Below are 24,166 nucleotides of genomic sequence, written 5' to 3'. Positions count from 1 at the left end.
GCTCTAAGACATTATCATCATTCTGGCAGCTCTTCTTTGCCAGTCTTGAACCATAGACTTTGTCAGTAGCAAAATTACAGGCTCGAGCGTAGGCTGGGTTAAAACTGGCTTTGAGTGCTATGGGTGCAGTGCTGCTGCCTTGTGGTGGAGATTTTTATATGTTGTACATGCAAATTTGTGACAAAATGTCTCAGTGACAGACTTAGTTTTTGGATTGAATGCTGACAAGAGTGTTACTAGACTGGGATATGTTACAATACTTGTTTTGCTTTCCCAGAGCAGTTAACCTTTAGTTCAGGGGTGCAGTGGTTGCTGTTAAACAGGAATTTACTCAGTGTCTGCCAACTGGTTCAATGCAGGAGCAGATGACTCGGTTTTGTCTGAAGATCGACTGAATGAAACTGAACTCACTGACTTGGATGGGCAGCTGGAGCCCCCTGCCAAAAACTACCTGTCTGTAGAAGAGGAGAACAACCTGCACCACTCTCACAACGACGTCTCCCACGCCGCCCAAGAGCACGAGCTGCACGATTCCGAGTATGACAGCCATGGCGAAGATAAAATGATAGCTAGAAAACACAGTCACCACTGGCATCACAAACATTCCCATCATTCCCATGGCCACTGTCATTCTGGAAAAGACCTGAAAGATACTGGGATAGCTAATATTGCTTGGATGGTAATTATGGGAGATGGCATTCACAACTTTAGTGATGGCTTAGCAATCGGTAAGCAAAAGCACTGAGTATTTCTCAACAGTTTCTCCTTACCTTTAGTAACTCTGCTAGTATTTGACTTATCAGTGATCACAGGTAAGGCTTCCAGTTAGCACCTGTGGTTACTGCCACTGTTCAGTCTCCTGCAGAGCAGAAATTAAAAGGCTGCCAATTGTATGTTTCCCTTTTGTTAATATTTGTGCTATTTCCACTAAAATTATTGTATCAGTAGCAGTGACAGTGACAATCTCTGCCAAGGAGAGATTGGTGCAGACAAACCTTGGGATTTATGGAGCACAGTAACCTACGTTTCTTGTTTGGGTCTCAGTTGCCTTAGAATTATAAATAAATGCCTTTCAGTCTTATTTAGAATGATATTTACTAACAATAATAGTAATACTATTTTTATTATTGTTAATAATACATAGAATTACACAGTACTTGCAAATTAAAATACACTGTGAGTCAGGTTACAAAAATAATATTTTAAAAGTATTACATAGGATAATGTAATTTTTGTTTAAGCAAAGTATTATTTTGGCTCATGGTCAGTATAGATTTATTTCTACTAAGTACAGAAGAAACTGAAGCACCAAACAGATTTTATTCAATTTATTAAATCAACGTGGAGTCACACAATGCTCTAAATGTGATTTGAATTGTAAAGTGTATTAATTTGGATATACAAATCAGTGTGATGGTGAGAGGACTGAAGTGTATGTTTTTGATTTTTTGCTAAGGTAGCTGCTTAAGAGTAAGAGCACGCAGGGTTCTGAACTAATGGCAGGAGGGACACACCCATTTTGAAGGATGGGGGATAAGCATTTGCTGGGGTCACTAATTAACAGTGCAATCTGCTGCAGTTTCTCCAATTTCTTATGACAACTTCTAAAGAAACCCAAACTCTTTAAAAATTAACTTGTTGCTTCATTTTCACATTAAACAGGTAAGACATTTAGACAATGGCTTCTAAGGCCAAAAACAATTGCCACACCTTCTGTTGAGAACTTCACAGTATTGAAACTCCATTTCTAAATATTCCTGGGTCAAGCCCAAACAGCTGAATTTGTGGTAAAATGTAGATTTTAGAAAAGCATGCTCATCTTTTTAATATATCAAGCTATGAGGAATCCAGAGGAAAATTAAATTTCCCCTCTGTCTTCAGATTATGTCTTCTCTTTCTGCTTTATGCTGCCTGTTTTGACTGCTCACTGCAGGCTTTTTTTGTGCTTTTCTCTGCTACAGTACAGAAATTTAATACCAGTTTTCTCATCTCAGAATTATTTAAGGTATGAACTTAAAGTTGATTGAATTCCATTAGCTTATGCAAAAGTACTGAAATATATTTATGGCAATGTTTTTATCCTTATTATTTTCCAGGTCTGGCTTACTGATATTGCTGATATGTACTCTAAAAATAAGTAGAAAGGAGTTAGAGAGGTTATGGGTTAAATATTAGTTTGGATTTCTGAGTTGGAAAGGAGAGAGCCAGACTCCTAATCATGTGCATTCCTAGCTGCCCTCATGTAATTGAAAGTTCCTAAAAGTGTAAAAGTGGTGCTATTTATTAGCTGGTTGCCTTTGTGTCTCATTTTTGGCCCAGCTGTGTTGTCCTCTCCAGGGTTTGTCTTTCAGGTAAATGAGTAATAAAGCCTGCAGTGGTAATGCACATCCAGGGTGCTTCCAGTATTTCCCATTTAAGTGCAGACAGGACACAGACATACTGAAAAAAATCAGTGTGCATTCTAACAGAATGGTGTCAGCTCTGCAAAGTCAATTGATTTTCTGACCTGAAAATAGTGAAATAACATTTTAATTTTTTTTCTTTTTTTTTTTTTTTTCTAGGAGCAGCTTTTAGTGCTGGACTGACAGGGGGAATTAGTACATCTATAGCAGTATTTTGTCACGAGCTTCCCCATGAATTAGGTAAGTGTAGAAACTCTGTGCTCCATCTGTGCAAAATACTTATCTAAAAGCTGTTGTGATCCTGTGATAAGCACAATGCAGTGCAGAAGCTGCAGAGGTGACCAGAACTTCAGAGAGTGAGGGAGAAATACTGCTTCAGAGTAGGTACTGCTACAGGATTATATTGGCAGTGTCTTGTTACAGCACTTCTGTGAAGCTTTTTGAGCATGTTTTAAAAATGTTCTTAGGAGCATACATTTTACACAGCTCTGCATTTTAGAGAGTTTCACACTACTCTGTGTGGCATTGTTGTACACAGACTTAAGTCACATAAGTAAACACAGGTTTACATGAGTAAAATTCCATGTGGGGATCTTCAGAAGAGGCTTTGTTCCAATTGTGGCCAAGTTCAGCAGGTGTAGCCATTTAGGGTAAAGGTTGCAGGTACTGTTGCCAGTGCCATCGATTCTTCCCCCTAATTGAAGCATTTCTTCTGGAGGTAGCTAACCATGATGGAACCTGTTTCCATATTGCATGAAAATTTACTGCACCCTGAGAGTTTAAAAAGAACAGAGAGAGGAGGAATCTTCTGTTGAGGGAAAGCATTTTATATAGGCAGCTCCTGAGCTTATAGGTAAATCGTGGGCACAGGTGGCAAATAATAGAGCAGATGTTTGTGGTTTGACACGTGTGCTCTGCAGTCATTAGTGAGGTGAAGCTGCTGCAGTACATAAAGGATTGCAATGTATACAGGGCTTAGAACTTGACAGCATAGCATGATGAAATTAACCATGTATAAGGGGTGAGTAGTTTATACCTATTTTTTTTTTTAAATTTTCATGTTTTGATTGTAATTTTTGATTCTAGATTAGGCAAATAATTTCAAATATGTATTACATCAGAATATTACATTAATTGCCCTTATGTCTGTACACCATCTTACACTTCTCATGATCACAAGAATTCAGTTTCAATGGAGTAACACTGTTAGAGCTGATTACAAGACTGAAGTCTAGACTTTTATAGAATATCTAGTTTTAGCACCTAATTTAGCAGAGCTGTCCTGAACTCAGAATAGAACATATTAACCTGACACGTCTTCAACCAGAAAACTGATTCAGCGTGGATGGGAGTTCTTTGTGAATGTACCTCTAGTTCCTAGTGCTCAAATTCAAATTCATTGTCACCTTCTGTGGGGACAAATGCCTCATTATCCTCCTCCTGGATTTGCATAATGAGATGTGTATAGCTAAGAGGAATTTTCACAGGTATTGATCCAAGCTAAGCCTCTGGTTTTATGTGCCATGAAGAGCCTCTGAAATAAAGGTGTGTGTGCCACACAGGCGTATTCTCTGTGGGAAGAGCAGCCCTGGACTCCTCCATTTACCCTTCACAGTTAATCACTGGTACCTTTCTGACAGTCAGCATGGTGAACAGGCGCCTTTAAATCATATTTTAATCAAGGGATAGCTGTGCATAAGTTCAGTTCTTGCTGTGGCTCGCTGTGGCTGGCTCTGCCTCCGGGCCCCTGCAGCAGCACTCTCTGGCGAGGTGGGTTTCTCTGGTTGCTGGAGCAGCGCTGATGCCGAGCCCTGTTGTCCCCCACAGGTGACTTTGCGGTGCTGCTGAAGGCAGGGATGACGGTGAAGCAGGCCATCGTGTACAACCTGCTGTCAGCCATGATGGCCTACATCGGCATGCTCATCGGCACGGCCGTGGGGCAGTACACCAACAACATCACCCTCTGGATCTTCGCCGTCACCGCCGGCATGTTCCTCTACGTGGCCCTGGTCGACATGGTACGGCTGGCTGGGGCTTTGGGGCCTGCTGGGAGGGAAACCTGGCACTTCTCTGGGTGCTGCACTTCAGTCTGGCGTTCAGGTTTATTCTTCACTGAGATTTCATCGTCATATATTCAGTTCTGGAAAGTTTAGTCTAAACTTTTACTATGAGCAGCTGGTAATCCAGAGTTGTTGTGGTGAGTAGCTTTTGAAAAAAGTACCTGCTGTAAAAATGCTGCTGCTTCAAGAGCACACAGGTGCGTTATCCTTAGTGTGTGTACTCTATAGATCAGACCCTTCAGGCAGCAGTACTGCTGTGCACGTTCCCAACCCATATTCAGTCCTTATTTCTCTCCTTTAAGCTTCTTCAGAGCTTCATTTAAATAAGGCCATTTTTTCACTTCTTGTCTTTCCCGGCCCAAAGGTGATGAGATCATTTTTCACTTTTGGGGTTCTTTGTAATTCTCTCCGCTTCATTACAGAGACTTTAATTTGTAAATACACTGTTGTTATAAGGTTACTCTAATCTATTAATAGGTGAATAAGTCCTTTTCAGGGCCTGCTGAATTGTTAAATAGAGTGTCTGACTTAAGATAAGGTTCAGGTGAGACTATTGTCTGATTATCTCAGGCCTAAGGAGAAGTAAACAAAGCTGGAGAGAAGGGAGCTCTGCAGCTCTGCTGAGAATGAGCTCTGGCTGGGCCCAGCAGGGGCCAGCCTCCAGACCAGAGCACCAGGCAGACTCAAAGGAAGAGAGAGACTGGGTTGGGACTAATTAGCATTGGAAGTGAGGGAGTCATTTAACCAGCAGAGTAAGAGAACTGCATAGCCAGTGAGCATCGAGCCTTTGTCTGCTGAAATGTGTAAATGGTGAGAACTTTGGAGTGACCTCAGGACACCCACCCTGGGGAAGCCAGGGTGAAGAGGACCAGGGGGATGCAGCTGGATCCGCGGGTGGTGACTATCTTCTGCTTCATCTTTGTATCACACTCCTTCTTTCTCCTCTCCCTCCTCTCTCTTTCCTTTTTCTTTCTTTCTCTGCCTCATGTTTGCTGTTAAATAAAATCCTGACTCTTGACTTTAGCATATGGTCTCACACCTTAATTCAGGCAGAAGCATCTCTCAGTAACCAGATCTTAACATTTACCTCCTGCTTGCTTGAATTAATTTCCTTGTAAATATTTTACTTCTGTTCTATGTGGATGGCTTTGTAAAACACAGAACTTACTTTTACATTTCCAAGAACACTACAATTAGTTGATTTTGACAGTACTCTGACTCTTCCTCATAGGTGAGCAATATCAGTAATGTCCAGAACTTTCATAAGTTCTTACATCTGCATATAAAATTTCTCTTGAATTGTTTGTAGCTATCATTCCCATATTCTAAAGGGATGTGTATGTGAATATGTGTTAGCTTCTCACATGATAAATGAATGCCTAAGTTAATCAAAGTCATATGTTTATTTGAGCATGACTTGAATTCTTTTAAAATTAACAGAACTCGAAGAATATTGGGCTGCGCCCTGTCTTGAGGAACTTAATGCTCAATTACATGGATGATTGGGTGAAAGTTCAAGGAAAGGCATTTTTAGTTTGTTTTGTAAATACATCATGTGATCATGTTTTTATTGAATGTAGTTGTTCCGTAGAGTTTAAGCTGTCTCTTAGTGTATTGGTTTTATATCTGAACCCTGGTGTGTTTATCGTTGACAATACCATGTTGTAAACTTGTCCATGTATAAATGGAGTAGATGTGAAATAACTTCCTTAATTGTTTTGTATCTTTTAGCTTCCAGAAATGCTTCATGGAGATGGAGATAATGAAGAGCATGGTTATTGTCCTGTGGGGCAGTTTATTCTTCAGAACCTAGGCCTGCTTCTTGGATTTGCCATCATGCTGGTGATTGCCCTCTATGAAGACAAAATTGTGCTAGACATCCAATTTTGACCTGATGCTGGTAATCACTGTGGTTCCAATCTGTTGCTGTCTGGCTTTGAGTCTGCACTGTGTGGCTGTGTGCACACTGCTCAGAGGACACGTGGTGCTTGCACTGCTTACACAAGGACAGGAGATTCCTTTCTGCCTAGAGTAGCTTCTGCTTTTCTATAATCCCATCAGATGACCCAACACAACTGCTAAACTCGAGTAAGCGACGTTTAGGTAACCCTAAATCTGAGAAATAAGGGCCAAGGTGCTGTATAGAGAGCACTGATTGCTTAAGGAAGAAAAAATACGGGGAAATACCTTTTCATTTGGGAAAATACCATTCCATTAGTGCACTTGGACAGAACCCAGAAGATGTTACAGCTGAAACTCATACCTGTGCAAGGAACCCAGGGAAACTTCTAGTGCCACATGAGTCTTGAGTAGCGCATAGCTGTCTCTTATGTATATGCATATATATTATATATAGATCTATATAGATATAGGCAGAGGTGCACACATATACATGTGTGTGTGCCCCTCTGTATATATATATATATTTATCCTGTGCTGATTTTTCTGCATAGTGGTGACTTGAAGTATTCAATCTTACAGCAGGACATGACTGGAAACCACTGTGCTGGCTTAAATTTTTAAAAAGAAACCCCAAGCCTAAACACTGTTTAAATTCTTCCAAGCTGTGTTAAGCTGCACTCCATCATTGCCAAGCTCCTGTGTAAGAAGGCAGGCTGTTGCCATGTACTCTGCAAAGTGTAACTTCTGTCGAGGGTCAGTTTGATGATGTTTTTCCCCAGCTGAGATTTATTTGATGTTTGTTCCTTGATATTAGTAGGAAAATGCCAAATGCAGTAGAATTAGTGTTAGCTTGGGGAAGTCCCTGTCCTTGGAGTTATTGAGCTGTTTCTGGTTCTTTCTTACAGACGCTAAACATGTATTGTGTGCCACTTGCAGCATAAACTACTGAAGAATTGTGGCTGTGAATTTGTGCAAACACTTTTAACAAGAGAATCCATGTGGGAATTTCTCCATTTTTTTAAATGATTATTTTGGACTGTTTTCTTCTCTTCATGTTAAACCAAGGTGCAAGATGCTAGTTCCTGAAGCTGGACACAAGGGTTAAATTATGATCTGTGTATGTTGTACTGGTAGGGTATTTACGATACTGTAACAGCGCATCAAATCTGTTCCTACAATGCCTTGATATCAGACATTGTGACACCAGCCGTTTCTGGCAGTAAAGAATATGTAAGAAGATTTCTACTTCCAGTATAAAGGAGTTCATTTCTATGATATTTTTTTACAATTTTGGTATTTAAATTAGATTATTAAAAAGCAGATGTGGTAGAACCATGGTATGTGTCATTTAGAAGAATAGACTGAAAATTTGGGCCTTAACTTGCTGGGACCAGCTGTCCTAAATCAGATTGTGCTGACAGGCATTTATTGCCAGACATGAGTTAGTTCTTCTTGTACCCATCTCCTTAAAAAAAAATAAATTGTGAGTTTGTGGGGAGTGCAAGTTGATTCTGTAGTACCAGTCCTAAGCATGGTAGTAGCCTTTTTTTAAAACATCCAGTTTGTCTCTCTTCTGTGTATGCCAGGTAAAAGCTGTACTTTGACTATTGTGCCGTAAGTTCTAAAGTCCCGGTCTGCTTGGTGCCAGTGTAGCTGCTAAAAACACTAATCCTAACGCCTTTAATGAGAGCCAGTGGGTATCTGCATTCCATTTCAAGTTCCTGTGTTTCCTGTGGCCCTTTACTTCGGAAGCTTCATTGGTCAGTTTAGCTTTTACTGAGAGCAGCTCATGTATTTTAAAGGTATCAGTTGGTTGCCAGTATTTCTTCCTAATGCAGTATCCTGAAACAGTATTAAGGGTCCATTTCAAAGAAGGGTGCAGTTTCTTCAGTGAAGAAGCCAAAAGCCCAGAGTTCAGGCACACAGCCATTCAATGTTCTGAACTTAGTTTTTCTTTTTTTCTCTTTAAACATGTTAGCTGTAGAACCCTAATTAGCAAACACAATGTTGTTAGCTTCAGATTGCTTAATTTCTGCAGTGTAAAACTCCTGGGTGACGTTTTTACATAGTACCCATGTTAGGTCAATGAGACAGAACTTCCTGGATACCTTCTGAGGATCTGAGTTTAAACAATCTGTTTCTTTTATATTAAGTCAGTCAGTTTAAGTTTTTTCTTTTTTGTTAATTCTGAAATATAAGGGGGTCATTATGCAGCTGAACTGATGTTTTGTCAAATAATTTTTAAGGTTTCTCTTAATTCTCTTCAAATGAAGATTTCTGTATTTCCAGTAGTATATTTACTGTTGTATTAGTTGGAACGTGGTTATAGCACAATACACTGCCTCTGTAGGAAAATAGTTAACTTCCTTCCAAGACCATCTTCAGACAAGGGAAAAACATGGTCATTGAAGGTAGGTACTATATTTTTCATGGAATATAGATTGTTTACTTTTATTTTCTAGTATTTATTGCAAATGTAACAGAGCAGTGTAGCAGCTGTGACTTCTCTGTGTTTCCACCAGTATTGAATTCCAGATGATTCTAATGTACACTTTTGAGTCATGTTACAGACAATCTGAATTCCACTACATTTCTACTTGGCTTCAACATTCCATTTTGCTTGAATCCAGAGTCTCATTTAACTTGTATTCGTTGGAGGGCGTAAATGTTACTTGTATATTACAATGCTGTCACTGTGTGACATCCCATGTGAATTCTGATGTAAATCACATTGCACTCAATCCGCTGTGATTATGCTTAGAAAATGTTGTAGTTGCTAGATGCAGTGTGATTATTTTTTTCTTTTTTTATTTTTTTCTTTCCTCTCCCCATTAACAATTGAGTCTATGGTTTAAAATGTGATAATGGTCCAATAAGATAACTTGCTGAGCTATTGTTTTTTTTTTGTTATAACTAAATCATTTTTTAAAAATTTTATAAAGCTGGAAATTATCAAATGCTGTTTTGTTCATTGTCAACAGTGTTGTGTTCATTTTATGTATGTTCCTTATACATAAGGAGCCTTCAGAAAATAAAAAAAAAAATTATTCAAGGAGCAGATATTTTTGTTGAGTTTTTTAAGGGTTGATTAATTCTGTGTTTTAGTACTCCTTTCAGTTCAGCAGACATCAAGCTCTTAAAAGAAATTCTGACAGGGTTGTTTAACAATTAAAAACCAACATAAATGCTCTGTCCAACTGAAGATGTTAGAAACATCTAGGTTGTCAGGTAGGAGCAACACTGGAGACAAGAGTGGATTGGGCAATTCTGTAGAAAGTTACTGTGATCTTCTGCCTGATCCTGTAGTCATTGGACTGCTCAGGGAAAGGGTTCACAGCCTCTTCTGCAGAGCTGCCCACCCTAGGAAATTCTCACTCACGTGCTTCAGAAACATGATCTGCCCAGAGCACTTCTGAGTTTTACTAGCTGTAAAACCATCCTCACTATTCTTTTTTCACATTCTGTGGCATTGCTGCAAGTGCTTTCTCTAAAGCAGCAGAATTCCCTCTATTACTGCAGTAAAAGTTACTAGCTTAGACCTAACAAAATCCAGCTGCCTACAGCTGTGTCTTTTTTTCTTTCTCCTGAACCATGGTAGCACTAGACTGTACCTGGCTTACAAACTGGACTAAAACTGGCCAAGGAGTTGAAGATTGTTAAAAGCTGGAGGAAGTGGGAGATACATAAACTGACTGTACAGGCACAAAACATTTCCTTCAAGAAGACAGAAAAAATACAAACCCAAAAGAAAGCCTTGAAATACTCTTAAGCGGAAAAGTAATTTCACCAGAGTGGAGATACACATTGAAGTACAGTAAAAACTCGTGAGGGAATGTCAACATACAAACATAGATATCCAGTAGAAGGTTAGGGTAAGGTGGTGTGTGGCTTTGTGTAAGAATGCTGTCAAATAGCAGTTGTGTTCCTGACTGATCCTTGGTACTATCAGCATTTTCAGTCATACCAAAGACCTCTGGGAAAGGATTCTGTGCAAGTGTCTTTGTATATTCAGTACAGCTTTGGTATGGAGAAAGGGTGGGGGAAAAATAATACCTCTAGACTGAAAAGAAGATGCAGAAGCAGCCAAGCAGCTCACAAGAGGCCACAAGCTGTACTTCAAAACCACTACAGGCTTTTCTAGAATGATGAATAAAGTGTGTGAACTAAGATATAAAAGATACTATTTCTGAAAAAATCTGCGAGCTGACAATTCCATTAAAATGAGATACCAAGTGCAAGGGGCTGCAGCCCCTGACCAAGCCCACTGCCTGCCAAGTGCCTGAAGGTGTTTTGCTGCGACTGACACAACTCCTGTGTGATAAATTAAGCTGATTATTGTGGTCTTTCTGCCTCCAGTAGATATAATGGATAATTTCTTGTGTGCCTATTTTAAAATGACTTTAACTTCACTAGGTTGTGTTTCTCACTTACTGTTCCCCGAGTGCTGACTCACACAGAGCAGTCAATTTAATGACAGTAATTGGGTGGTGTTTATAAAACGTCCCTTTCTCAAAAGTCACTGAAACAAGGCCTGATAGAAGGTGAGATTAAGCCACCAAAGCAAACAGTGACTGAGTAAACACTGAGACACATCAGTTTCAGTAAAGATACACCTATTAAAAAAAAAATAAAAATAGCTCTTGGTAGTTCTGTTGTTCTGAAATACTTACATCTCCCTGAGGAGAGACAAAATAAACACCACTTGGATCAAGTATATAATTGACATTTTAACTATTTCTGAGGAAAATAACATCTTCAGAACACTTACAAAGCAAATCCCAGTTCTCAGTGCCTCTGGCACCATAACTGCATTCCCCAGTGGCAGTGAGGAGCATCAGCTGGCAGTTCCTGCAGAAAAACAGGACAGTGATCTGAGCAGCAGCCCAGCACTTCCCTGGGCAGCCCTATCAGTATCACTAATTCACTTGGAAGGCAGCCAGAATTCTCACTGGAAAGTTTAAAAGCTGTTAATTACTTCTCCTAATTCATGCTTGAACCATTTCATCTCCAGCCCTTCAAATACTTTTTAATAATCATCCCACAAATCAGGCAGCCATTGCTGCTTTTGAAGAAAAAGCACCAAAAATTTCCATAGTACTGCAGCTGAAACTCCCTGGATACAAGTTTAGGGAAAACTTTTCCCAAATTATCTCTTACTTGTTTGGCATCTTTCTAAAATAAAAGTATGCTATCACAAGGCCATGGCTGTCCTCATCATTTTTTTTCTTCTTTATATTTTTAGAAAATAAAGCATGCTTAAATTCTTGTGGTTGGGAGAAGCTAGACTCCTCTTAGGTGCATAAGAAGAAAAAAATGAGTGATAACAGAAAATTATTTGCAGGAAGGCAAGAATGGGTGATGTACTGAGAACTGGAATGAAGCAAAACAGTCAAAAAGAGTACAAAGAAATGTTTGCTACATCCAAATCATTGTCTTTTAGGACAAAACCAGGTTCACTCCCTGCCAGGAACTGTATTTGTTACTTGTTCAGAACCTTCAGACATGTAATAGGAGGACATCCCCCTCACAGGCCCCTGTCAGGAAAGAAACACCTCTGTAAAGTTGCTTGAATCTCTTGCCTGTTAATAAATCATGTTGTTGCTTAAATTTGCACATTAACCACATTAATAACCAAAATCACTCCAGGCTGACAGTGATAGTAACACCCCTGTTCCTGCCCATCCATAACTTGAACAGACTTTGGCCTTGCTGGGCTGCTTAGGAAGCTGGAACATGAAAAAGTGCCAGTAGTGCTGGCAAATTCCTGAGAGGCTTCTATGGGAAACAGCCACCTCTGCCCGAGTTCCTCAGCTGGATCCCGGCTGGATCCACCCTGCAGCAGCCCAGGGGCTGGCCTTGTCCCTAGCACTGAGCAAATCCCAGGCAGCCCTCAGGGCTGGCAGGAGGATGCTTTACACCCTGCAGGAACAGCTCATTTCTCCTGTTGTGCTCAGCAGAGCTGAGCCTCTCAGAGCCCAGCTTCCACCTGCTAGCTTTGTGAGTCAGGGGAAATCTTCTCTTGACAAACCAAGGCCTTCAGCAGGATGTCTTTAAATGGTCATGAGCATCAGCTCCAAACAGTCTCTTAAAACTTCAAAGCAATTTTAATTTTTAAAGTTATTTGTGTACATCTAACATACATTACATACAACTGTATGTATGAGACCATGCACATATACATTTAACACCTCTTTATTATAAAATATTGTTCATACAATCCTTACCAAGTTCAATTTCTGGCCTTTACACAAAGACATCAGGTAGAAATGTTGGATTTGGTTTTTAACTGAGACCTTTTGGCTAAATATATAAACTCATTTAGATAATCTACATTAATTATAGAAAAATAATGCAAAATAATGTAAAATGTGATTGCAAACACAAATCAAATTATTAGAACAGGATAAGTTTTCTCAGTCTTACCTTTTTTTTGAAAAAAACACCTGAAAAAGAGCTGTATTATTAATGCCATGGCAACAAGTTTCAATTGATGAAATATGAGACAAGCAATAAAATAAAAAATCCATTTTCTCCACTATTGGCAGTAACTGAAACTACTTTCCTTGCAGTGGAAGACAACTATTTCATTTCTGAGGCTTTCTCCCCCCAGATCATAGATACATATTCATCAGAGTCTGCTTTAACTGATTTACAAAGTTGCAGCATTACTCACAGGTTTTCTGCACTTACTGTAAAATTCAGGATCAGATAGTGGATATCAGATATTTAATATACTGTATAGTTTAAAATACAGTTTTCTTTCACGTCATGCCACCTCTTATGTATCTTCCAGTGAAAAGCTCCAACCACCAATCCATTTTATCTGGACCTATGAAATTCTGACAGTTTCAGAACACTTCTGCAAACAGTATTCTCTTGAAGGATGTAGACAACCTACTATAAAATGCAGGATACATTTGCAGCTTGGTGGCTGGAGACTTGAAATGTACCTGTCATTCTCTACAGCACAGAATTCTGACAGAATTACAGGCAGGAAATGCAGGAAATACAGCTTAGCATGTGCTATTACATGTATAATCTTACTTTCCAATATTCTAGCCGTACTTTTCTACATTAGAACTGATTTGGGCTGTTGGGAATTTTTTGTTTGTTTGCTTTAAGTGCCATAAATACAGTCAAAGAAAAAAACAAATAAAAATCCATATTTCAATTCTGATGTATAAATGTCACCCAGGACTCCAAGGTCCCATATTACTGTGGTGTTTTTGATTAAATAATGTCTTACACAATAATGCGTGTTTGAAAAAAATACCATTTTCAAATAAGACTGCTTACAAGAAACATTTAAACTATTATGGTATTGTTCCATTTTTGCATTGTCCATTTTTGCATTTTCCATTCCATTTGAAATGGCACAAACTCATTAATTCAATAGATCATGACATCACAAGATGATAAAATATGTCAAAACATTTAACCTACAATTTCTTTTAAACAACAGACAAATTAATTCCTGAAAGCAATCCATTTGCATGAATTAGTACCTTCTATTAAAGAGAATCATGAGATCAATTTTACCACATTTTTGGGCAGTCAAAAACCGGTTTTGGGTTTAGTTTGGCATTTCAACTTTTAAATTTACAAATTTCCTTGCTTCATACAAATACACTCACACATGCACACACATACTCACACAAACATCAACTACAGTAAAAAAGAGATTAAAATACCTGATCCTCAGCAAACTTAAGAAGGGCTGCCATGGAGTCAGCATCAGGAGAAACTATAAATATCAGTGCTTGGAGGGCCCAGTACATGAATGATAATTTCCTACACCTTGGTATTATCTGGAAAAAGAAAAGAAAAATAAAGGAATTAAGGAGTCCTATTTTCATGTAATACTTGTTACTCTAAATATCTGAATATAAATTTCAAGGGCAGTATTCCTGCACATAAAAATAGACACCAGTACAGTCCCAGAGGAATCCGTGATGTAGCATTTGTAAATCTAAGCAAAAACAATTCTCTAAGAGCTGACATTGGAAATCCTATACAAATGTTCTTTAATCTCATTTCTGTCACCACATCTGGACAGAATAATGTACTGGATTATTTTCTGCACTTACTCCATCTGTATTTCAGAGAAAATTTAAATTTTCAAGTCTCACAATGCAACATCTTTCAGAAGTGTTAAGATCTTGGCTTAGAAAGCTGTTGCATGCAGCAGTCTTGACGACACTGATGTTTAAACTTCAACTGAATTTAACTGGACTCTGTACCAAAATAAGAGACAGATTATAAAATGACAGCTTAACTCTTTGATGCTGTTAACCCTTATAAATATACACCTTTAAAATAATATCATCCATCATCTGGCCATGCTCTATAGTATTTTAAAATAGAATAGAAATATTATAATATTATAAAATAACCACCTCCTCTTTAAAGAAGCACAACAGTATTTGCAAAGACAATCCTAAGAATTAATCTCTGAACATGAAATTCAGGAAACACTGAAGGATTCAAATAGCAACGTTAATTCAACCCCTTTGGTTGCACTCGGGACAGCATTTTTTAAAACTTTACATGCAAAGTTTCCATATTTGTAACTAGAGTTTTTAACGTGCAGTTTCTGACATTTCAATTGTAAAATCTGCAATTACTATAGGTGCTTTAAGTTAGAAAATATATGACCTAGGACACAAGGGGAAGAGATTCCAGTAGCTATTTCCCTTGGTTGTCCTGCCCATTGCCTCAGCTGTGTTAGGAAGGGACTGAGGCTGCTTTAGGCCCTCCCCTGCTCTGCAGGTGCAATGTGTCACCAATTAGCAAAGGCCTTAAATGGGAGAACAGGAGGGAGGCTCTGCCCTACACTGACTGCAGGCTTCCCTGATGGAGACCCTCCTGCAAGAGCTTAGCTCAGCTTCCAAGCTCTTAACTGATTTTAAGGAGATGTATGAATATGAGAGGCGTTTAAAAACCTTCACCAAGTGGCCCTTCCAGGAGAACTGCAAGTGCACTCCAGAGAATGTAAGTCTGAAAATGGTTGTTTTGCCTCTGCCTTAATTTGTATGTACTATGACTGAATGTGAAGTCATTGTTAAGTATATTCAGCTTTAAGAGGAATCCACTAAGCCTGAAGATGAAAAGCTAAATATTCAGCTTTCCTCTGTTCCCTGCTCAGAAATCCTGTAGTGGGATTTACTGGTTATTCTGTGTTGGTCCACTAGTCTGCCTACAGATTTTAATAGTTACTGGTCTTATTCCATTTTTTTGTTGTTATTCCTGTCATTCAAAAAATAATTTATTGTATTACATAGTCTTTCTAATTGCAAATTTCTATTCATGACAAAGCAGCCTATATTAAATAAGTACAGCTCCAACAGGAGGGATAAAGTAGTGGGTAAACTAGTAGGCTAAAGATCAATACTTCAAATCCAGAAATGGAAATTATTTAAATTAAAAATCCACCTGACTTCTACCTTGGCCCACACATGATACTGCCAGCCTGAATCTCAGAGGAGTTATGCTGCAAGAATTAACTGAGAAGGTGTTTGGTTACTGAAACAAAGTTAATCTTTGGTGTCCTGACTAGACATCATAAAGTGGCAGGAAACACAAGTAGTGTGTGGGATAAGGCTCTAAACTTCTAAACTGTCCCCTGCAGATGGCAAAGGCTGGCTTCATCCATTGTCCGGGTGAAAGTGAACCAGATGTGGCAAAATGTTTCTTTTGCTTGTTAGAACTGGCAGACTGGGAACCAAATGACGACCCATGGTAAGCACAGATGGTAACAGTGCTCTTGAAGTACCTCTCCAAATTTCTTCAGTAATTTTACAGTGAGTCCCTTTTGTTTTCTACCACAACAGTTCACAAAACTGGAAGTCTATCTTGCCCACTTGTCATAAAATTGTTCAACTAGTTTTATCTGAGATCCACTAAAATCTATTTCATCTTTTCTGTATGATACTGTTTCTGCTGATAGACAGCACAAGTGCTGAAGAGACCTGCCTGTACAGCTCTCTTCATCTTCTGAAATGAAACTTCCATGGCTTTAAGACCTGTTCTTATTCTGGGTTTATATTGCAGGGAGGAGCACACCAAACGTCACACCTGTGACTTTTTATCCCTTCCCAAGCACTTTGATGAGCTGACAATGGAGGAGTATTACATGCTGGAAATGACTCGGCTGAGGACCTTCATTGTAAGTGCTAACCATGTAATCTGAAATTAAAAACTAGAATATAAGTAAGAACTTCTCTTGCTAAGACTTCCAAGCATCAGCCAGGAATGATTGTCTAAGGCTAGAACATGACTTATTCTGAAGTAATGATTTATGTATATTATTGGCTAAGAAATCTGCACCTAAGCACTTCTCAGTGTAGTTTGGCTGGCTTTTGAACCTGTTTCCTTCAGAAGTGTTTTTCCAACACTCATTACAGCTGAAATATATATACATATATATAAGGTGCAATAATCAGTGCAGAAAACTCAACATGAGCAGCACTATCATTCTCAGAAACAATGTACACGAAAAGACAAAATTTGGCAAGGCCATTGCTTCACATGTCTGATTTTACATATAAATCTGCCTAATTAAACTTTAAAGGCCATTTCAAATATTTTACTCCTCCCCAGTTCTGGGACTTCATGCCATAGTGTGGACATGTAAAAAAGCACACAACTGAGCTGCTCTGTTGAACAAGATCAGCTGATATGAGCCCTAATCCTATGGATAGTAAGAATCAAGTGAACTAAGTTCTCTGATGAGGCCCAGTAAAAGGTTCTGCATATTACTTATTGGTGGGTTTGCACAAATAAGATCTTTGCCTTGCTAATAATGTTCTGTATCAAATATATACCTGATGACTGTCAAGAATAAGCATTTAAGCATCACTGTGCAACAGATTAAAGTATGAAAAAATAGGATCACGTGGCACAGTGATATTTTAGAAGGTGGACTAAGAGTGAGGTGGTGGTGGTACCTAACTTGAACTGTGAATGATTTAGAGCAATGTTTCACAGTACAAAAGGGGTCTTGGCCATAATATGACTTTATTTCTAAGTACAGTATATACAAAATCAGAAGCAGCAGCTTCATGTGGGAACACTTAGCCCCAAGGATACTGTCACCGATAGCTGGAAGGGCTGTGAGCTAGGCTGAGCAGGGTACGGTCGCTGTCCTGGAGCACTGATACCCTAACGCAGCCTGAGCGGGGGGTTGGAATTTGGCTGAGCTACAAAGTTAAACTGCTCAGCTGAAAGGCTCAATCTCTTGCTTTGATTCAAGTGCAAAGTTGGCAGGTGCACAATAAACTCTTTTCAAGAAGAAGTCGCGGCAACGAGGCAGAGGCTCGTGGATTACTTTGGCTCCAAACCCCAGCTCCCGGCACCGCCGCCTCCCGGGGATGAGCCGGCAGCCCAGCAGCCGGGAGCCTCAGCTGCTGGCCCGAAAGAGCCCAGGACGAGTGGGCTGTGAAGTCTGACTCTAAAAGTCTCTTAATTTCGTGCAAACATTCCTCGCTTTGCCTGCTTGCAAATCTAAAGCTGAAGAGGTGGGTGAGGGGAGTGTTTGTGGAGAATTGCTCTCAGCCTCCCTGCATCAGAGGAGGGAGTAGACAGGTATGGCCTGACTTTCACGATGTGCTTTTTTGCTACGGCTGGGTGGGCATCTAAGAGTACTCCCACTATCCTGCCACTGTATGAAAAACGTTTAAGCATATACTTTTATTCTATTTTTTGCAAGCTGGCTCTTTTTTGGAATAAAGATTCACAACTGTGAGTGCTTTCTGTGATCTCTGTTAAAACCTTACACCTAGGCAGGCTCAAATCAGAACAGCTCTGCTTCAAAACACTTTCCAGCAAACAAAACGGGCCTGTGCAACAATTGCTTTAAGCACCTGCATTATCTACACTCCTGCTTGCCACTAAGTTGTCTTTCTAGATCAGTCAAGATTGACACAGATAATGACATCCAGCACAAATAGCAGGTGTACTGAATAAGAGTAGACACAAGGTATGTAAGACAGCCACCAGGAAGAGCTCTGGGGCTTTTGGTGTGCAACTGAAACAACAAAAACTAAACAACAAAAGCTAAAGCCCTACTATTCTGTTTTTAAAAGTTTTTCATTATATTTCAAACTCACTGGAGTTCTTTTAAAATGTTATTAATTCCTATTTTCCTTTATGAAAGACTGTTGTAGAATAAAAATGCATACTTGCAGATATTTTTTGGTTTTTAACATGCAGACAGACCTTTCTCAATACTTTGTCAGGTCTTAGTCAGTGAATGAATAGCAGGCTTTTCCCCTGACTTGTCTTTCCACTCTGCAGGAAAATCCTCATGCTGGGGATTCCAGAAACATGTATTTCAACATTCTTTGAAGCATTTATGAATTCCCTATCTTGACAGTAAGTTATCCCCTAACTTGACACATCAATCCATGAAGAAATTTTTATTAAGTTACAGAAATGAGATTGACATACTTAAAGCTTTTTTTTAAAAAAAAACTTTAAATGTTACTCTAAGAAGCTTCTTGTATAGCACAGCATTACTGTCTTAGATTTAGAGTAATTTTTAAGTTCAAGTTCTTCTCTCAAAAGTGAAGAAATTATGTGTGGGGGAAAGTGGGCATCCATTTTAGCTCCCTTTTTCTATTCTAATGCCAGTCTTGAATGTTAAAATGATAACATGTCATCAATGACAATCACACTACAGTATTGCTAGGTAACTATGAGTTAGGCAGCAGCTGAATGCAGAAAGTGATGGCAGAAAAACAAGAATGAGAAAATTAACGTCAAGCAAAGCGCCAGAGAGCTTGGTTTGTAAAGGGCCTGTGCCCAATCCAGCTGTTACATTGCTACTGCAGCAGTTGGTGTGGGGTGTTAACTTTGTATTAGCCTGACCACAGACTATTTGTGAGTATTAGAGATACATGGGTGATAAAAGATGCTTTCACCCAACAAGTGAAAGGTGCAGCAACTCTGCATCAGGACAGTGGCAGATATTGCCATTCCTTTTGATCTGCCAGGCAGGGGTCAGTAATGCTCTCGGCTTTGGTGTTACTGTTTGAGAGTCTTTAGAAGTAAACAGATGATAGAGACTCTATAGATTTCATTTTACTGAACACTGCTTACCTGAAGGACTTTCTCTTGTTTGGCTGTGTGAATGCACACACAGCTGTCCCCCACCTCTTGGATCTTTACTGCTGAATGTCAGCACCTTGTGCTTATTTTAGCTATAGACTAAAAAAAGCTTTAATCCCAGTATGCATAATGAAGTAGTCCCCTCCCTCAGTCTCTTTTTCCAATGTCCTCATTTCTCTGTTCATTTTTCAGGTGACAATTTCCCAAATAACTAAAGTCCTCAACTTGATGTATTCACAACAGATGAATACATCCTAGTATTCACCTACAACTTCATGCAGGTAGCCCAAGCCAAACAGTGCTATGTGAATTATTAATTCACAGAATTTTCAGTGGGGCTGCCTACCTCTGCCTTCACTGGGTAAAATCATCAAAAGGGGCTTACACCAAACATTTCCTGGGGATGATTGCTGTACTTCATGCTGGCAGGCTGGGATTTGGGTTTCGTATCTTCATATTTTTGCTGACAGAAAGGTTTGGAATCAAAGTGAGGTAATTTTACTTATTGCTTACTTTAATTTAGGCACACAGGGATACAGGGGATGTTTTGAGATGTAAAATAATAAGACTTAAAATCAAAGAGGCTGGATTTATAGAACAGGGACGGCCTTGGTGGTAAAGGTTACCTCAAAGGTAAATTCAAATACAATCTCAAAATATTAAGCTCCGACTAAAATGATTACTAGCAATATCTTTAACAGCTCTGCTAAACTTAGACTGCCCAGACTGTTCCCTGTCCTACAGACAGAAAAACCTGATGTGGTTTCTACATGTGAGGTGACTATTGCATTGAGGCCTGTAAATATTTTTATTAAAAAGGTGACCAGTGAGCATCAGGAGATCCAGACTGGAAAAGGTGATGAAAGTAATTAATTAAATAAATTCCTGACTGGGTGAAAGAATGTCAGTATTGCAAGGTGAAGTATTAGATGTGAGAAATGTCAACACTTATAAGGTGATACCAGTCACTCAGCAGTGTAAAAAAAAGTTGGCAGGGGAGGAGGAATAAACAAATGTCAGGAATTCTTCCCAGGTTTTAGCCAAGAAGTTGCACATTTATCTTCAAACTGCTCACCTTAATTGATTTTCCAGCAAGATAATGCATAGAAACATTATTGTAATAGGGAAAAAAAAAGAAATAGCAATATTCATGAAGCAAATATATAAATTAAACTGATTATTACATTGTGATAAGAAATATCTTATGGTTTTAAGTATAACTTGGAGTGAGGGCTTCAATAGTATTTATTTGATTCAAAGCAAGGGGGAAAAACAAATCTATTTTCCTTAACTATGAGAACATTGAGTAGTCAGTACTTCTATTTTTTAGCTAATTGTGCCCCCTCCAGGTCCTTCTGTAATTTACACTTTCATTAATCAACCTTCCAGCATTGCCAAACTGAATGCACTTTTCCAGTGTTGTAATAAACTGAGGGTCAGTGAGTTTGATTATACACAAATTATTGGCTTTTTCTGTGTTATTTATTCATTTGTTTGTTTGGTAGCTCCCTAAGGAGCCATCATCAGAGGCCATCTTCTTGCATTACTGAAGGGGAAAATACAAACTTTCAAAACTGGAATATAAGCTCTTCAAATGTTTACCTCAAAGTGTTTCTTAAGGCAAGTTATTCCCTTTTGTCATTACAGCAAAAACACATCTGCATGCAATCATAGCAGGCACATACTCAGTACAATCCTTGATGAATTTAAGAGGAGATAGATGAATCTTAAAGTTCTTTGTTTACAAAAACCAATTTTCCTCTTTGAAAGAATGTATTTAGAATAAGAGTTCTTACTTACTAGAAAATTTAATCACATTCAGTTTTATATTTAATTCAAAATAATAATATCTCTCTGAAATTTTGAACAGCTTTAATAAATTTACATGCATAAGCCTTTTCAAGTGAAAACCAAGGGATTTTTCCACTAATGAAAATGGATATTGTGGAAGAAAGCACAAATTTAAGAGAGGAAGTTTGGCTGGAGGAATGTACCACCTGAATATGTCAGATGAGGCAGTAGCATCAGCAGTGGTAGAAAGAGAATCTCACAGCACATAGCAGTGGTCAGCAGTGGGTCAAAAATGTACTGGAAGAATTGCTAAGCTCCCTAATTTCTACGTGGCTCAGTCACATCTGAGAGCTCAAAGGGAGACCCAAGGGAGATGGAGCCAGGTTACCTTTTCAACATAAGAGGATTCCAGCAATTGCAGACTGTAAACTGAACACAGGAAACCTGCACGTTAAGCAGGGTCTGGTTAAGCAGAAATATTTATGTAATTTGTTCGTAATAATTTTGTTAGTTCTTATTTTAAAACAGGAATTTAGCATTTGGGTAAAATTCAGCTAAAAACTGCATTATATCTTTCCCTACCTTGAAGTGTCAGTCACGTATTATTTTCAGTATATCCCACTTCAGACTATTTGAATAATTAAAGAATAGTTCTCTAATACTAGCCAAACACACAGAGCTTTCATCATCTATAAAATCCTTCTTCATTGATGGGAATGCATAAGCAGGTACCGTGTATGTTTGCAAATTCTCCTTGGATTGCTTGCAAATTCTACTTTTAAAAAAATTTGTTGTTACAAAAAGCTTGAGTTGCATTTTATATGGTTCCTGTGGTCCTAATATCCAGCCATAAACTCATAACTACTGGCATAATATATGTACCATCAGTTTGAGGTAGATTCTATCTCACATTTCAGAATTAAAAGTTATCATTATTTAGTTTTAAAATGCTAATCATCTTTCCATTAGTTCAAAAAGAATTTTGATCAAAGCTGTGAAAAAGTGAAATGGAGGATGAACTGTACAAGTGTTGAATTCATTAACATTTGTCGACTGTTTAGCCTGAGTGATTGAATTATTAATACAGTAATTACTTGAAGAAAATTACATATACAATCAGAATCCCAGCCTACATCCTCTAATTTCAACAAGTAGTTTTGCTTCCAGAAGTACAATCAATGCCCTGGATCTGTAGTATTTCTGGTGTCAATGTAAGTGCATTGAAGGAGAAGGGGAAAGAGGGATAATATGCAAATTCTATCTTCAAATGACAGACATTGATTTTCTCGTTTCTTAATTTTTAGTAATTTTCATTAACCTGGACATGATTTTCAAAATAAGTAGATTTTAAATTCTTCAGCTGAATTCAGTGGCAGGTTTTGGTGTTCAAAAACATTCAAAGTTAGGTTAATCTTGACAGCCAAAGGTTCTTATAGATAAAAATTATCTGCCATGTCAAGCTTTTTCTGTATTCTGAATTTCTGTTTATTTTGCTAAGTTACAGGTACAAATCAAGAATAAAAGAATGGCCTGGACTGGAAAGGACCTTAAAGATCACCCTGTTCTAAGCTCTTGCCATGGGCCCCCGATTGCTCAGGGCCCCATCCAACCTGACCTTGGACACTTCCAGGGATGGAGCAATAACACAATATCTGCAGTGATGGAGCATCTGCTGTTCTGGATCTACTGTTCCTTTAGAGAAGAAAATTAACCAAGGGACTCCATGTTTTACACAGTAAAAAGTACCCTACAGTAGAGGAAATAAAGAATATTCCACAGGACTTTTATAAACAAAACTCAAAAGCCTACAGCAACACAGTTTCAATTCCATTTATTTTACTAAAATGTAATTTAAAAAAATATTTACATTAGAGAAATTAATTAAATTTAGATTATTAAAAACACAGGGGGACAAAAATCACTGTATATATCACTTGCCTGTAGCTGGATGTAAAGGCTGCTAGGTAAGCTGCAATGCCTGATGGAATGAGTGTATTCCAGTCGAGTTGATGTCCTGCATTCCCAGCTCCAAAGCAGTCTCATGCCAGCAAGTTTTCTCACCCTCAAGGCCACCATTAAATTGTTCTGCCTGCTGCGCATTTTTTTTGCTACATAAGTCAATGTCAGAATAGAAAAAATTCCTGATTATATTACAAGATCATTTTAGAGACATTTTACAAACATTTAAAATATTCACAGGTTATTTTCCTACACAAATGTTTTCTTAAGTAATTTCAACATATAGAAAGAAAACACCTTCTTCTAATGGAAATTTTTAAAGAACAAAAACTACTATCAGGACCAGCACACCAAAGTCTATTCAGTTACATTTTCACTCAAATAAAGGAAGATCAGTATAAAATACGTAATTTGAAATAGATCTGCGTGAGATACAGGAAATATTAACAAGTGAAGGAAATAATCTACAACAAAAACAAGAACCCTTTAAAGAGATCACTGTCTCATGAAAGTAGGTACATTCTTTTCTGCAAAAAAAGCTCCTTATAAATCCATAATTGGCATTTATGTTGTCAGTTTCTAACTAAGCCATCTTTCCAGGCATGTTTATAACCTATCAAAACATAGGCTTTAGCAGGAATTCAACCCTTCTTTTTTAGAATGCTTAACTATCTAGTACAGACACATTTCAGACATGGGATATTTGGAAGATGATGCAATTCTTGCTGCAGTTACCACCCTCTCTGTCCTGGTAACCATAGCAGCTGGTTTACACCACAGGAACAAACTACTTGTGTAGTTTTGCCCTCTCCTCTACTTCCAAACCATACCAGAGTGCACAAGAAACACACAGAGAGCTGACTTGAACTACAGACAAGACTTAAATAGTCCATTTCAAATTCATTTTCTATTTTTCTGAAAGAAGCTCAAGATGATATACCATAA

The 24,166-nt window shown here is 38.5% G+C and overlaps 2 protein-coding genes across 8 annotated transcripts in view; both read left to right on the top strand.

Moving 5' to 3' along the window:
- The window catches only part of SLC39A10 (solute carrier family 39 member 10), a 50,887-nt gene extending 41,470 nt beyond the window's left edge, over positions 1-9,417 (top strand). For all 6 annotated transcript variants that reach the window (XM_058839707.1, XM_058839711.1, XM_058839708.1 and 3 more), the window contains 5 exons: positions 360-728; positions 2,562-2,642; positions 4,230-4,420; positions 6,194-6,362; positions 7,270-9,417. In XM_058839707.1, the coding sequence (XP_058695690.1) occupies positions 360-728; positions 2,562-2,642; positions 4,230-4,420; positions 6,194-6,352 (800 nt within the window). In that variant the 3' untranslated portion in view covers positions 6,353-6,362; positions 7,270-9,417. The remainder of the gene's footprint in view (positions 1-359; positions 729-2,561; positions 2,643-4,229; positions 4,421-6,193; positions 6,363-7,269) is intronic.
- Positions 9,418-15,182: 5,765 nt separating this feature from the next.
- LOC131579709 (baculoviral IAP repeat-containing protein 5.1-like) lies at positions 15,183-23,094 on the top strand. Of its 2 annotated transcripts, none has more exons than XM_058840062.1 (4): positions 15,183-15,355; positions 15,993-16,102; positions 16,415-16,529; positions 22,767-23,094. In XM_058840062.1, exons 1-4 carry the CDS (start codon positions 15,218-15,220, stop codon positions 22,971-22,973), a joined length of 570 nt encoding a protein of 189 aa, XP_058696045.1. In that variant the 5' UTR covers positions 15,183-15,217; the 3' UTR covers positions 22,974-23,094. The 2 variants fall into 2 exon arrangements, with proteins under 2 accessions (XP_058696045.1, XP_058696046.1); XM_058840063.1 differs by lacking the exon at positions 22,767-23,094 and adding an exon at positions 17,616-18,070.
- The last annotated feature ends 1,072 nt before the right edge of the window (positions 23,095-24,166 follow it).

The sequence above is a fragment of the Poecile atricapillus genome, chromosome 5 (genome assembly GCF_030490865.1).
Source record: "Poecile atricapillus isolate bPoeAtr1 chromosome 5, bPoeAtr1.hap1, whole genome shotgun sequence".
NCBI classification, from domain to species: domain Eukaryota; kingdom Metazoa; phylum Chordata; class Aves; order Passeriformes; family Paridae; genus Poecile; species Poecile atricapillus.
Note: the sequence above shows the minus strand (reverse complement) of the source record. Positions and strands in the feature narration are given on the sequence as shown.